This window comes from Hypomesus nipponensis, chromosome 3 (genome assembly GCF_054491055.1).
Source record: "Hypomesus nipponensis isolate SF chromosome 3, ASM5449105v1, whole genome shotgun sequence".
In the NCBI taxonomy this organism is placed as follows: domain Eukaryota; kingdom Metazoa; phylum Chordata; class Actinopteri; order Osmeriformes; family Osmeridae; genus Hypomesus; species Hypomesus nipponensis.
The window spans coordinates 16,941,312-16,954,621 of NC_140363.1; the positions used below are offsets into that span (position 1 = coordinate 16,941,312).

Here is a 13,310-nt window from a genome sequence, read left to right on the forward strand (position 1 = left end):
TTCGGCTGGGTAATTGTCTTCATCAGAGAGGCGTTCAGTGAGATCCTAGGTGGTGTGTGTTGCTGAGGAGGAGGAGGAGACAGCCCGGATGCGTACACCATCACATCGTACCGAGACACACCAAGTCTCACAGCCCGCGACGTGAACAGGGTGCAAACCCACCCCCAAGCTGACACCGTAGCATGCAAAGAGACACACAGCCATGAATGGAAGACGCCGCTACATGCATGCAGCGATCAAGCCCAGCCCTTCCCCCCTCTTTCTTGCTCACAATCTCTCCCTCTCTCCCTGACACACACACACGCACTGAACGAGGCGTCCTCTTTGCTCCCCCTTTCACCCGGCTGAGCTGGGGGGCAGGAGGACTAGGACTAGGGGGAGAGACAGAGAGAGAGACAGACAGACAGAGAGAGACAGAGTGAGAGAGAGGTACTCACGGGCTGGTGAGGAGGGTTACTCCATGGCGGTTCGGCCGTCAGCGAGCGTGCTCCCCCCGCTCTGCCTGCCACACGCTCCGCTCTCAGCCCCTCCCCCCCAGTCCTCCCCGTGCCCCCCCCCGCTCCCCCTCAGACGGCTCCAGCTCACAGCCTCCACGCTGGAGCAGGGCTGAGGCAGCAGCCACGCTGAGGCAGCCACGCTGAGGCAGCCACGCTGAGGCAGCCACGCTGAGGCAGCCACGCTGAGGCAGCCACGCTGAGGCAGCAGTCATGCTGAGGCAGCCACGCTGAGGCAGCCACGCTGAGGCAGCCACGCTGAGGCAGCCACGCTGAGGCAGCCACGCTGAGGCAGCAGTCATGCTGAGGCAGCAGCCACGCTGAGGCAGCCACGCTGAGGCAGCCACGCTGAGGCAGCCACGCTGAGGCAGCCACGCTGAGGCAGCCACGCTGAGGCAGCCACGCTGAGGCAGCCACGCTGAGGCAGCCACGCTGAGGCAGCCACGCTGAGGCAGCAGTCATGCTGAGGCAGCCACGTTGAGGCAGCCACGCTGAGGCAGCCACGCTGAGGCAGCAGTCATGCTGAGGCAGCCACACTGAGGCAGCCACGCTGAGGCAGCCACGCTGAGGCAGCCACGCTGAGGCAGCCACGCTGAGGCAGCCACGCTGAGGCAGCAGTCATGCTGAGGCAGCAGCCACGCTGAGGCAGCCACGCTGAGGCAGCAGTCATGCTGAGGCAGCCACGTTGAGGCAGCCACGCTGAGGCAGCCACGCTGAGGCAGCCACGCTGAGGCAGCAGCCATGCTGAGGCAGCCACGCTGAGGCAGCCATGCTGAGGCAGCAATCATGCTGAGGCAGCAGCCATACTCTCTACTCGCAGGGTCACCTGAGGATGCTCTGTCAGGCAGCATGCGCTGTGACCCAGTTTGGCTCTTTAGGAGGTTCTGTGGTTGTGGTTTACCACAATAACACAGCACATCTGATATTTTGTGAGCAGGGGGTGGTTGGGGGGGTGTAAATGGGTGTGTGGGATGGGGGAGGGGGATGGGGGAGGGTGGGTCACCTCGTCACCTGAAGGCCAGTGAGGAGGGATTAGAGCCCAGGCCCATTAAAGCCCATTAAAACAGGTGTGTCCCTGAGGGGATTACAGGCTGGAAGGGCACCTGGTCAGTCCTGTGGGAGTGTCCCTGCCTGCTGTCTGACAGCCGGCCCCCTGGGGGGCCCAACCCTTAAACTAGTGATGTCACCGTTTGGTCTGCCGCTAACTCATGAGCAGCACTCAGCATGTACACCCACATTTTTCTTAGTTGGTATAACTGTTACGTTAATAACTCCAGAGCTTCAACGTTGAAAAAGTTGTTAATTGAATCCTGGAAAGTCAGTTATCTTGCACAAAGAGACACTCTCACTCTCCTTCTCGACACTCTCCAACTGACGACTCCAACTCACACCCTCTCCTCCCAACTTCATTCGTCCCCATGGCAACGGAACGAGTGACAAGCTATGCCTTTGTGAGTTTTTTTGAGAGACATGGCATTGCCATGACAACAAGAACTTCAACAACACAAAAAACGAAATGACAAAGTTCCCTTTTTTTACGATCACTCTCACACTCAAGAAAACACAGACAACTTCAGTACTTCACATGAACACCTCACAAAACAAGAGATATCAAATCTTTTTTCTCCTCAGTCCTAGGCAACAAAGGAAGTAGATTTGCGAGCAGAGCAGACTCCAGGCCATGGGGGTGAGGAGAGAGGGGGTAGTGGAGAGGAGAGGGGGGGAAGGGTGGGGTAGTGGAGAGGAGAGGGGGGGAAGGGTGGGGTAGTGGTGAGGAGAGGGGGGGAAGGGTGGGGTAGTGGTGAGGAGAGGGGGGGAAGGGTGGGGTAGTGGAGAGGAGAGGGGGGAAGGGTGGGGTAGTGGTGAGGAGAGGGGTGGAGGGGGTGGAGAGGGGGTGGAGAGGGGGTGGAGAGGGGGTGGAGAGGGGTGGAAAGGGGTGAAGGGGGTGTAGAGGGTGGAGAAGGGTGAAGGGGGGTGGAGAGGGTGGAGAGGGTGAAGGGGGGTGAAGAGGGTGGAGAAGGGTGGAGAGGGTGGAGAGGGTGGAGGGGGGTGAAGAGGGTGGAGAAGGGTGGAGAGGGTGGAGAGGGTGGAGAGGGTGAAGGGGGGTGGAGAGGGTGGAGAGGGTGAAGGGGGGTGGAGAGGGTGGAGAGGGTGAAGGGGGGTGGAGAGGGGTGAAGGGGCTGAAGGGGGTCGGAGAGGGGTGGAGGTTTTAAAAAAAAATCAAAACATCTGCCTCATGCCTGTTTCCCCCCTAGACAATGGTGCAGGGTGCAGGGGCCTTGGAGCCCTGGGTCTGACCATGTCTGTGGGCCGGGGGTGGTGGGGGAGGAAGGGGTGATGGAGGGGGGGGGGGGGGGGGGGGGGGTGACGGCACAATGGCTGGAGTCAGCAGATGGCAGCTGCTGGACAGAGTGACGAAGCACCCAGTTTACTTTGGGGGACAAAAGCTGCTGTGGAGGCAGTGTCAACGTTCCTAATCCCCCCCCTGCCAGCACACTCCCCCTGCGTCTCCCTCAGCACACACTGGGCTGCACGCCCACCCAACGCCCCAGACACCATCCTCCCTGACAACTGTGGCCTGTCGACCCACAACCGCCTCTGCTCTGCCCTCCACACATTCACCCCCCCCCCCTCACTGCCCTGTGAACGATCTGAAGAGGGCTGGTACCATCCGCCAGCCTTAAGACCACTGAGGGAGAGAGAAGGGGTTCAAATCCAAACGATTGAGATAGAGATATGCGTGTACAGCTTGCATTAACATGGTCACAGACTAAAGACCGGTTGTTTCCTTACTGGGAGAGGGCAGCTTAGCACCCTGAACACAGGCAGGATTACAGGGAACCCTGGATGACTGGCTGCTGGGATGCAAAGCTGACAGGGAGGGAGGGAGGCCAGCTCATAAGAGGGATATACTTGTCATGGGAAAGGAGTTGTAACAATGAATAGACCCTGGTTTAAACGACAGTGTCTGTTACTCAAGCACAGGGACCTGTCAATCACACCTTAGCCTGTCACCCAGACGGCCACTCCCTCTTCACCTTGTCGCCAACAGAGAGATCAGAAACAAGAGACAGAGAGACCAGTACCAGCTGCCAAGAGAGAGGGAGAGAGGAGAGGGAAACCCCCATATGTCCCTCTAAGTCAGTCATTACTGCCATTATTTGGAGACCAGCGTGCACTTGGGAACATCATTAACGTGTTTCGGAGAATGTAGAACGTAATGATCAGAACCCAGAGTAAACAATATCTCGTAAGTGGTCTGAATTAGAATATGCCTCATGGACCTCTGCAGACAGCAACCTTGTTAGCGGGGGCAGCATCAGGCAGGACGACAACCTTGCCAAAGCACTTTAAACTAAACAACCTCTCATACTATTGCAAGGATATTTCTAATCCATGTCTGAAAACTTCTGTTACTCATCGTTTTAGCCTTTGTGACTCAGCGCAGGTAAAACAACCCTTTAGGTGTTTAGCTTGTGTTTGGGCTCATCTCCAGACATTGTCTGACCCATCATACTGCATCGTGGCGTACTACCCGAGAGGTCAGTCTGCATGGGTCTGTCATAGGTCCTCTGTGTTGGACTGGGATTTGCTTTTATGGATTAATAGCTCTGAGCCTCGCACAGCTATAATCTCCAGGCTGGGAACATTATCAGCAGCAGATGTACCCTGTCAACCCCCAGAACCCACCTCTTCCAGGGGCTTCCTGACTGGAGCCTTCCACTCTGGCTGTGATTAGCGAACCCAATCCAACATGGACGCCACCGCGAGGGAGCGCACACACGGTCGGTTGTAACCGATTGAACGACGACAAAATATTGGGGTGGAGCAACGGGGCTTCAACGAGGGTTAGAAGAGGTTCGCGGATGGTGGAAGTGCTGCCGTACCTGGCCTCTATGTGGTCAAACAAGTGCTGCCAGCGATCGTTGACGTCCTTCAGCTTGTCGTTGATCTCCGTCTCCTTGGTCTTGTTGCTGGCGGTCATCAGCTGCTCCCCGAGCTGTTTCAGGTGGGTCTTGTTCTCGCTGAAGAGGTTGATCTCCTCCATGCAGTCCTGGTGAGCGAGGTGGGAGAGAGGAGAGGGGACAGAGACGGGGGAGGGAGTCAACAGCGTGATGTCAGACATGGTGCTGAATGGCTTAAAGAACACGGGCCTTTCACAGGCTGTTCGTTCGGCATACCAGAGCCTTTTCCTCACCTCACCTCACTTCACACACGCACACACACAGAGACACCCACACGTGCACATTCACACCCACGCACACATTCACACTCACAAACAAAAGGCTTGGCGCTCCACAAAACAGAGCGACATGGGCGTGCTGAGACTGAAACAGATGTTGTCCCGTTCCCAGATAGAGGAGTTCACAAGACACACCCCCTCCTTGTTTCTTCTAGTCAGAACATTGGACAGAAACCCCCACAAGTTCAGTCTGGAGCCTGGGCCACTTGTAGAGTACAGGTTTCCCTGTCTTCGCATGCCCACCAAGTTATTTTAAAACAGTAGGTCAAGGAGAATAAGCACCATCACAGGTGTGACTATCATGACTATGTGACAAAATCCTGTCAACAAGTCGTCAACATGAAAATGATCTAATCAAGAATGATTTAGGCTCTCAGAAACTGGGCCAGGGTTAAGGCTGTAAAAGCACAAATGTCATCAAATGTAATAAGTAGTGAATTCACAAGATCACCCCCCCCCCCCACCCCAGTCTCATTCACAAAGCAACCAGAAATATACTAAACATATCGTATCTTATTTAAGGGGGTGAAACAAACTTCACTCCGCATGTATCATCAAATCAAATTCCTGAGTACAGTACATTGTACATTTGGCGGATAAAGTAATTCTGATATTCCAGCTGGTTTGTATGTTTGTTCTGCACGGCCTCCTACCTTCTTCAGCTTCTCCACCATCTCCTCGATGCTGAGATCGGCGTTGTGGGACACCTTGTTTTCCATCTGTGTCAGCCATTCGCAAAGCTCCTTGTTCTTTTCGTTGAAGATGATCCAGGCGTTGAGGCGGTCGGCAATCTCCTGTTTACGCAGCGACACCTGAGGGAACCGAGGTGATGAAAATAGTTCAAATACCTTAACTCTTACTTCAAACATGCGTCAACAAAGTCAGAGTTTGTTCCATATTTTAATGCTTGAAGTCAAGATATTTTATCTTATATCTCTAAATATCTTAGATATTGATATATTTAATGACAACAAAATCTTGTCTGCTCCTAAAACTCAGGGACTAGGGATGCAAATTGATTTTACTGATAACCGACGCTCATTAGCAATCTTCAACGAGACAGGCCTTATGGTCGACCATTAAGGCCTAACCTTTAACCGACAAGATAAAAAATGTTGCCTAGAATGGACTGTGAGTCATAAAAGACAAATTAAAAAAACAATACCACAAATGTTTTCTACAGTTATTGTGCTACTGCTCAACAATGAAAACTGATATCTTTCAAAGTAGGCCTAGCAGAAAGTCGCTAGATACGACTTTTGTCAATGATGAAATAGGTGAAAAATGGCTTCGGTTTAATTAAACGGTAAAGTATCGTCAGTAAACGGTTAATTATGATGAGCATTCCTATCAGGGAGAGATGGTTTGTGAGTAAACACACTTTACACAGGTCAGTTACATCTTCAACCTTCCTCCCACCACCCAAAGCACATGGTAATATATAGCCTAGCTTACATTTTGTATCTATACATTGGCTACTGTAGACAGAAACTGTTCCACCTCTATCTCTGAAAGTTAAGGCCCAATGTTCCTGAACTCGACATTTAATTAACTGAAATATCAGTGACTGCCCCAATTTTGTCAAAACTATAGCTGGAGTTTTGCCCCTTCACACGCTCAACTGAAAAAGTGAAAGCTATTATGATCTCCATGGCAACCCCAGTTCCTTGACGGCAGACTGGCCAATACAAAAGGCCTGCTTCCTAAAGGCCTGAACTAATTTTCTCCCAACACCATCTGTTCACACAACTACCCCACCACCTGCCAGGATGAAACCCATACATAATATCACCAAACCAAGCTGATCAAATACCAACAGACACCATATTGAAGAATAGAAAAGTTATTTCGCTACTTTTTCTTTGTACTTTTTTTCTACACTGACTTGCTGGATACATGACCTTGATCAACCCCAAAACAAATCAGCTGACAATCTGTTGCTCTCCCAAAACAAGTTCTGATTCAATATAGAAATTGAATTTCATCTCGTGCCAACCGGCTCTCTTTCTGTCTTCAAGCAGCTGGGGTAACGGGAACATCAACCCACTCCCGGCCCAACAAACACAAAGCACACGCAAACAGACACACAGCTCCTCGGTTCGACTCCCGCTGCCTGCAGTGACACTGATATCTGGGGTCCCCGAGCCGGGACCTTCTCCAGCCCGCCGTGTTCCCAGCCCCAACAAGCAGGGCCCTTACCTTGAGACACAGCCCGTCCCACTGGCAGTGCAGGTTCTCCACCTGCTCCTGGAGGAGCAGGACGTCGTCAGCGATGATGTACTGGGACAGATCTGTCTTCATGGTGGTCAGCTCTGTCAGGCTCTTGGCCCAGTCGTCCAGGGAGTCCTCGGCCTCCTGCATACCATAACACAGCACAGCGGCGCTCAGAGCCCCTCCTCTCGCTCCAATCCTCTCAACTGCGCTCTGCCCTTTCTCCATCTGCCCTGCCCCTCGCGCCTGTGTCCTCTCTCTTTCTCTCTCTCTGTGTCCCCGCCCCAGAAGAGGATTAAAGGCTGCAGCAGGCTGGCTCAGACCAGGGGGAGGGAGGGGATTGGGGGAGGGGATTGGGGGAGGGGAGGGGAGGCAAAGAGGGTGGAGATAAAGCCATGATGGAACAGGAGGGATGAGTTGAAAAGCCAAACCTGTTAGCTGTTTTGGCTGCGCACATCAAACAGATATGTTTGAGATGTGCTTTAGAGTGATTGAAACCTTGCTCCTTGTCTGTCTCCAGTGGGGCCTTTTGTTCCATTGATACATTACAGTACTGCTCACTTAAACTTGGATTTGCCTAATGCCACAGTTAAATAGATGATTTAATGATCGATGACAATGACTACAAGGATATCGTAGCTTAACCCTAACAGAGTAGAGACATAACAAAGTATTGGTTGATTAATGATGATGATAAACACTCTGATGTGGCTGGTTTTCCTGTCCTGTGTGTGAGGAAAGCAATTTCAATGCAGCATGTTGTACTCAGGCAACAAGCAGTGAGGTGAGCAGGGAGTTGGTCTGTCACCTTGGTTAGTTGCTCTGTGCCTGGAATTTGGTCAAGATGTTCTGGGAGTGATTGGTTCAATCTAGTCTTTATGTTCTTCAGCTCTTGAACGCTGTTGCCCAGTCCAGTCTCACAGCTCTCCCAATTCTAAGAAGAACAAAAAAACGATCATAAAATAGATGGAGGAGAACATAAAATGACACAAGGATTCTTTGGGAACTACACCCAAAAGAAAAGCCGAGAAAATATATCAAATTGAGCAAACACACAAAAAATAATTGACCTATTAAAACATCTCCATTAGCTGGAGTCATAAAGAGAGTAGACAAATGTGCCGACATAACGTTATCAGTCATGTAGATGAGTAGATTAAAAAATTCCCGGTTACGCCTCTTCTTTCCCTTGAATGTTATCAGAGCAGGGCCGTTCTGCTGATTAGGGGCTGGAGAGGAGAGGCCAGGTGGAGCTAGGAAAGACCAGGGGCAGGGAGAGACCAGGGGGCAGGGAGAGACCAGGTGGAGCTAGGAGAGACCAGGGGCAGGGAGAGACCAGGTGGAGCTAGGAGAGACCAGGGGCAGGGAGAGACCAGGTGGAGCTAGGAGAGACCAGGTGGAGCTAGGAGAGACCAGGGGCAGGGAGAGACCAGATGGAGCTAGGAGAGACCAGGGGCAGGGAGAGACCAGATGGAGCTAGGAGAGACCAGGTGGAGCTATGAGAGACCAGGTGGAGCTAGGAGAGACCAGGGGCAGGGAGAGACCAGGTGGAGCTAGGAGAGACCAGGGGCAGGGAGAGACCAGGTGGAACTAGGAGAGACCAGGGGCAGGGAGAGACCAGATGGAGCTAGGAGAGACCAGGGGCAGGGAGAGACCAGGTGGAGCTAGGAGAGACCAGGTGGAGCTAGGAGAGACCAGGGGCAGGGAGAGACCAGATGGAGCTAGGAGAGACCAGGGGCAGGGAGAGACCAGATGGAGCTAGGAGAGACCAGGGGCAGGGAAAATCAGGGGGAGAAGGGAGGAACGAGATCTGAGCACTAATACCCAGACAGACTTCCACTAAGCTGCCCAACCCAGCTCCACAGTCTCCCTTCATCCCTGCCTTTTCACCCTGCCTCTGCAAAACCACACCCAGGCCCAATTTGTTATTGGCTCCGTAAAGCCCCTTAATGCACGTCGATGCCTTTGATCACATTAAAGTTCTGGCTCAGACACCCTGAGAGACATCCAGTGTGTTCTTCTAGAGGCTGGATGCCAGATCATTAGCGATGCTGGGTACGCAGCATCTGCTGTTGGACCAGATGGACTCTGCAGCATTCCGATGGAGGGAGAGTCGTGCGAGCTAACTGCCTTTGAGTCCTACATCCAGGGGAAACTAAGCTCTTAACCCCTCAGCCCGCTTACAACCTATCAGAGAATAAGCCACAGGCAGCCGAAGGTAGGCTACCAGCTATTTGTTACTCACCTACTTACAGCACTGTTCAGTAAACTTCAGATGATGAAAGTGACCTGTGTTCTTTCCTCAACCTGTATATTCACTCACTAAACAGAGGCGCTGGGGTCTTTCCATTGTGTCTCAAATGAACCAGCCATTCACCCTGTGGGCTCTGTAAAGTGCCCAGGCTCGCCCCGCCACAGGCTCGGGTCCCGGGGTGAGAGTGCTGGGAGGACGCGGGACCTTTGGTGAAGGAAGGCTAAATGTGGGTCAGGGGGCTGAGTGGTGTGTTTAAGACCCGCAGGTCTCACATCTCTCTCAAGGTGGAAGGCAGTCGGAGGAGAGGACGCTGAGAGCAGCTGCAGCAGGCGAGGGGGGGAGGGGGAGGGGGAGGGAGAACGAGTGAGAGAACAACAGCATTTCCAAGGACCTGAAACACTGCACTTCGGTTACGGCAGAGCCTGTATACAGTAGCCCGCAGGACAGACCTTGCAGTTGAGAATGTGTCCTTCACACATCCCAAACCTGACGGCTCACCTGGACTCGTCATTAGCCCTCACCGGGAGAGACACAGGAAGGGAACACAGAGCTGGACACTCAAAGCGCTGCCCTTTTAACAAAACATATCAAGTTACTCTGTATTGATTACACAACTTCCTCTCAACCCTGATCCATGGCGTGATCGATTTAAGGGTTTGTGTTTCACACAGGATTCAATATCCAAGGGTAGCGCAAATATATGGAAAGATAAGTGTCTTTCAGTAAATGTAGTTAGTAGGCACTTCTATCTGAACTTCAATTTGAACCTGTAATTTTTTTTCAAGTCAAGTGCTATAAAACAAACAAACAAGTGGACCGTACCTGAACGATGGTGTCAGTGAGGTCCTTCCTCTTTCCCAGCATGCCTTGCAGGGTTTCCCAGTCCTCCTGCAGGGGGGCCAGCTCCGCCTGCAGCTGGCTCTGGGTGTCCCTGTCCCCCAGTGAGAACAGCTGTCGGCCCAGCTCCATGGTGTGGATGTAGCTGCACTGGTACCTCTGGAACAGCAGCTCAGTGTGCTGCTCAGAGACATGGGGTCAGGGGTCAGGGGGTCAGAGACAAGGGGTCAGGGGTCAGGGGGTCAGAGACAAGGGGTCAGGGGGTCAGGGGTCAGGGGGTCAGAGACAAAGGGTCAGGGGTCAGAGACAAGGGGTCAGGGGGTCAGGGGTCAGAGACAAGAGGTCAGGGGGTCAGAGACAAGGGGTCAGGGGTCAGAGACAAGGGGTCAGGGGGTCAGGGGTCAGAGACAAGTGGTCAGGGGGTCAGGGAAACGTATTTATGAAGGGTAGACTGTCGTGTTTACTGGCAGTTTAATAGCGGTAAATTTCAAATTCTCAAAGTCGTGTTGTTTCAGTTTAGACACTAGTATAGTCAACAGTTTGTTGTTACAGTAATCTCTTTCCCCTGTCTGTCTGTCTGTTCGTCTGTCTGTCTGTCTGACTGTCTGTCTGTCTGTCTGTCTGTCTGTCTGTCTGTCTGTCTGTCTGTTTGTCTGTCTCTACTCACCTTGATGTCCTCCAGTGAGCATCGCAGGTGCAGCACGCTGCAGTGGGCGGGGCCAGTGGGGCGGAGGAGGGAGTGGGCGTCAGCCAGGAAGCTCTGCAGCTTCTTCAGGTTGCGTCTGTAGAGGTGCCAGTGTTTGACCAGCCCCTCCACCAGGGCGCGCCGCTGGGCCACCCGCTGCACCGCCCCCTGCCAGTGTCCCCTCAGCTGGGCCAGCTTCAGGATGAAGTCGCTCCTGGGAACAGGGAGGAGAAGACCCCCCAACGTGAGGGCGACTGCAGGGTGGGTACAGGATGGGGGCCTACGCCCAGTCAGGGTGGAACAGTGACCATGGATTTGAGGAGGAGTGAGGGAGCATGAACCAGGATGGCTGCGTACCTGTCCTCCACCTCTCCTCTCTGCAGGAGGCGGAGGGCCTCGTTGGTGACAGAGTGCAGGATCTGGTGGCCGATAGACAGCTCCACCTGGAACCTCTGGAACAGTCACAAACGGGTCAGTGTGAGTGTTGGATGTGTGTGTGTGTCTATGTGTGTGTGTATGTGTATGTGTGTGTGAGTGTTCACCTGATGAATGCGTAGCTGTTCTCTCAGGGCCGTGTAGGTGCTGGCCAGGTCCACAGCCAGACTGTCCTCCATGCTCTGGAGGAACAACATCCAGCTCTCACACTTCTGCTCGAAACTCTGGTGCCTCAGCGCCTCCGTCTGCAACTCACTGATACACACACACACATATGCACGTACACACACCCCGCACACACACACACATCATTTTCCACCCTTTCCATCGAAACACACAAACCCCCTTCCTCCAGAGTCTAGGAGCCTCACCTGCAGGCCTCTACAGCGCGGCCGGAGGCCTGAGCCCAGCTCCTGTTGAGGCTCTGCAGCCTCTGAGAGGCGGCCTCGCTCAGGGTCACCCTGAAGCTCAGCTCATTCAGCAGCTCCAGGTCAGGAGAGAGGCCGGCCAGCTCCAACAGCTCACACTGGGACACACAAGGTCACAGCCTCTCTTTAAGTCAACGCTCGCTCACGGAGGCGTTCCTACTGGGAGCGTCAGCTCGACGGGTTGCCCTACCTTGGTGGTGTCCCCGTGTGGAGGGACGTGCCTCAGCCTCTCTTCCCACTCCTCCAGGTGTCTCTCCAGTGACTCCAGAAGGCTGTCAAACTGCTGCCGCTCTTCCAGCTCCTCCTACGGCGCACACACGCCTGGTTACACTCTGATCCCTCCCCCCCCAGCACAGCTCACCAACAGGAGTCAAGATACCTGGAATGATGCTAACGCTAAAGTCATGTCCTTAAGCTGGGGAATGACTTCTACAGTACCTGTAGGTGACCCAGCTTCCTAGTCAGAGACTGGGTCAACTGTAAGACACCACGGGTCAGCATACGGCTCTCTGATTGGATGAAGAGGGCGGCTGAGGGCTCCATTCGTCCCCTGAGGACCTTAGAGGCATCTAGCACCCCCTCCAGGTCACTCTGCAAACTGTCTGCACTCTCCTGCAGATTCTGGAGCAGACAAGTAGATGCACAGAGAGGGTATGACTGCAGTGTGTCTGAAAAGCCTCAATGATTCATGGCAAACGATTTACTGTAAGTTAAGCTGATTGGATAAGAGTGCAAATCGGCATCGTGCACGTCTAGCGAGACTGCGGCGTTCTCCCCGGCGTACTCACGTGCAGGGCGAGCATGCGGCTTGCGAGTCTCTCCGTGGTGTTGTCCTGCCCGGCTGGTGCTCCCAGCAGGACCCCCAGCTCCTCCTGCAGGGTCTGCAGTCTCTGGGAGAAGGGCTCAGCCAGGCCGGCGTACTCCCTCCACACCTCCAGGACGGCCTGGCTCTTCGCCAGCTGGAACCCCAGCTCACGCTTCACCTGGGCCCACCTGGAATAGCCAGGGGACGGCCAGCGTTCAGGCAATGCGTGCTTGTGTGTTTGTGTGTGAGTTTGGGTGCGTGTGCGCGTATGTCTGTGTGTGTCTGTGTGTGTGTGTGTGTGTGTGTGTGAAGCGTATCGCTGAACACACCTTGTTTTCTGTCTGTCTAGCAGCTCTGTGAGGAGGACCACAGCAGAAGGGCTGACCCTCTCTCCGAGGGATGACAGAGTTTGGCTCAGGGGCTCCCAACCCGCGTCGCAGCCCTCGCTCTCCTCGCGGAGACGCTAAACACACAGCACATCCAGAGGGACTCACCAACACGTTGACAAAAAGCTGTGGGCTCAGAGCATGCTGGGTGATGACTACCTGCAGCCTGTGGTGGAGGTCTTGTTGGGCTTGGAGGGAGAGCTGAGGGCTGCAGTGGTACTGCAGGACCTGCTGGGTCTTCACCGTGCTCACGACTGCAGCCTCCAGGCTGTTCTGCAGACCAACCCAGAGACCCTGCACCTGGCTCAGCTCCAGCCTCACATCTGTGTTCTGGATCGTCACATTTCAATTCAATCATATTTCAATTCCATCAAGTTTTTGTAGCCCTTTTTACAAGGAATGTCACAGAGGGTGTCACGTACGCACATAGAACTAAACCAATCTAAACCCTGAATAAGGGTTTATAAGGGATGAGAAAGAAAGCAGCTCAAGTTTATATTAGTTTTATGCTGCATTATTGTGCAAATTGTGT

The 13,310-nt window shown here is 53.5% G+C and overlaps 1 protein-coding gene across 1 annotated transcript in view; it reads right to left on the reverse strand.

Moving 5' to 3' along the window:
* The window catches only part of syne2b (spectrin repeat containing, nuclear envelope 2b), an 85,931-nt gene that overhangs the window by 10,810 nt on the left and 61,811 nt on the right, over positions 1-13,310 (reverse strand). Inside the window, exons 98-111 of the mRNA XM_084680525.1 lie at positions 12,938-13,108; positions 12,722-12,855; positions 12,376-12,580; positions 12,026-12,208; positions 11,778-11,891; positions 11,531-11,685; positions 11,267-11,414; positions 11,082-11,176; positions 10,707-10,938; positions 10,025-10,219; positions 7,757-7,882; positions 6,937-7,092; positions 5,391-5,549; positions 4,382-4,548 (exon numbers count right to left, since the gene is read on the reverse strand). Of these exons, the coding sequence (XP_084536651.1) occupies positions 4,382-4,548; positions 5,391-5,549; positions 6,937-7,092; positions 7,757-7,882; positions 10,025-10,219; positions 10,707-10,938; positions 11,082-11,176; positions 11,267-11,414; positions 11,531-11,685; positions 11,778-11,891; positions 12,026-12,208; positions 12,376-12,580; positions 12,722-12,855; positions 12,938-13,108 (2,240 nt within the window). The remainder of the gene's footprint in view (positions 1-4,381; positions 4,549-5,390; positions 5,550-6,936; positions 7,093-7,756; positions 7,883-10,024; positions 10,220-10,706; positions 10,939-11,081; positions 11,177-11,266; positions 11,415-11,530; positions 11,686-11,777; positions 11,892-12,025; positions 12,209-12,375; positions 12,581-12,721; positions 12,856-12,937; positions 13,109-13,310) is intronic.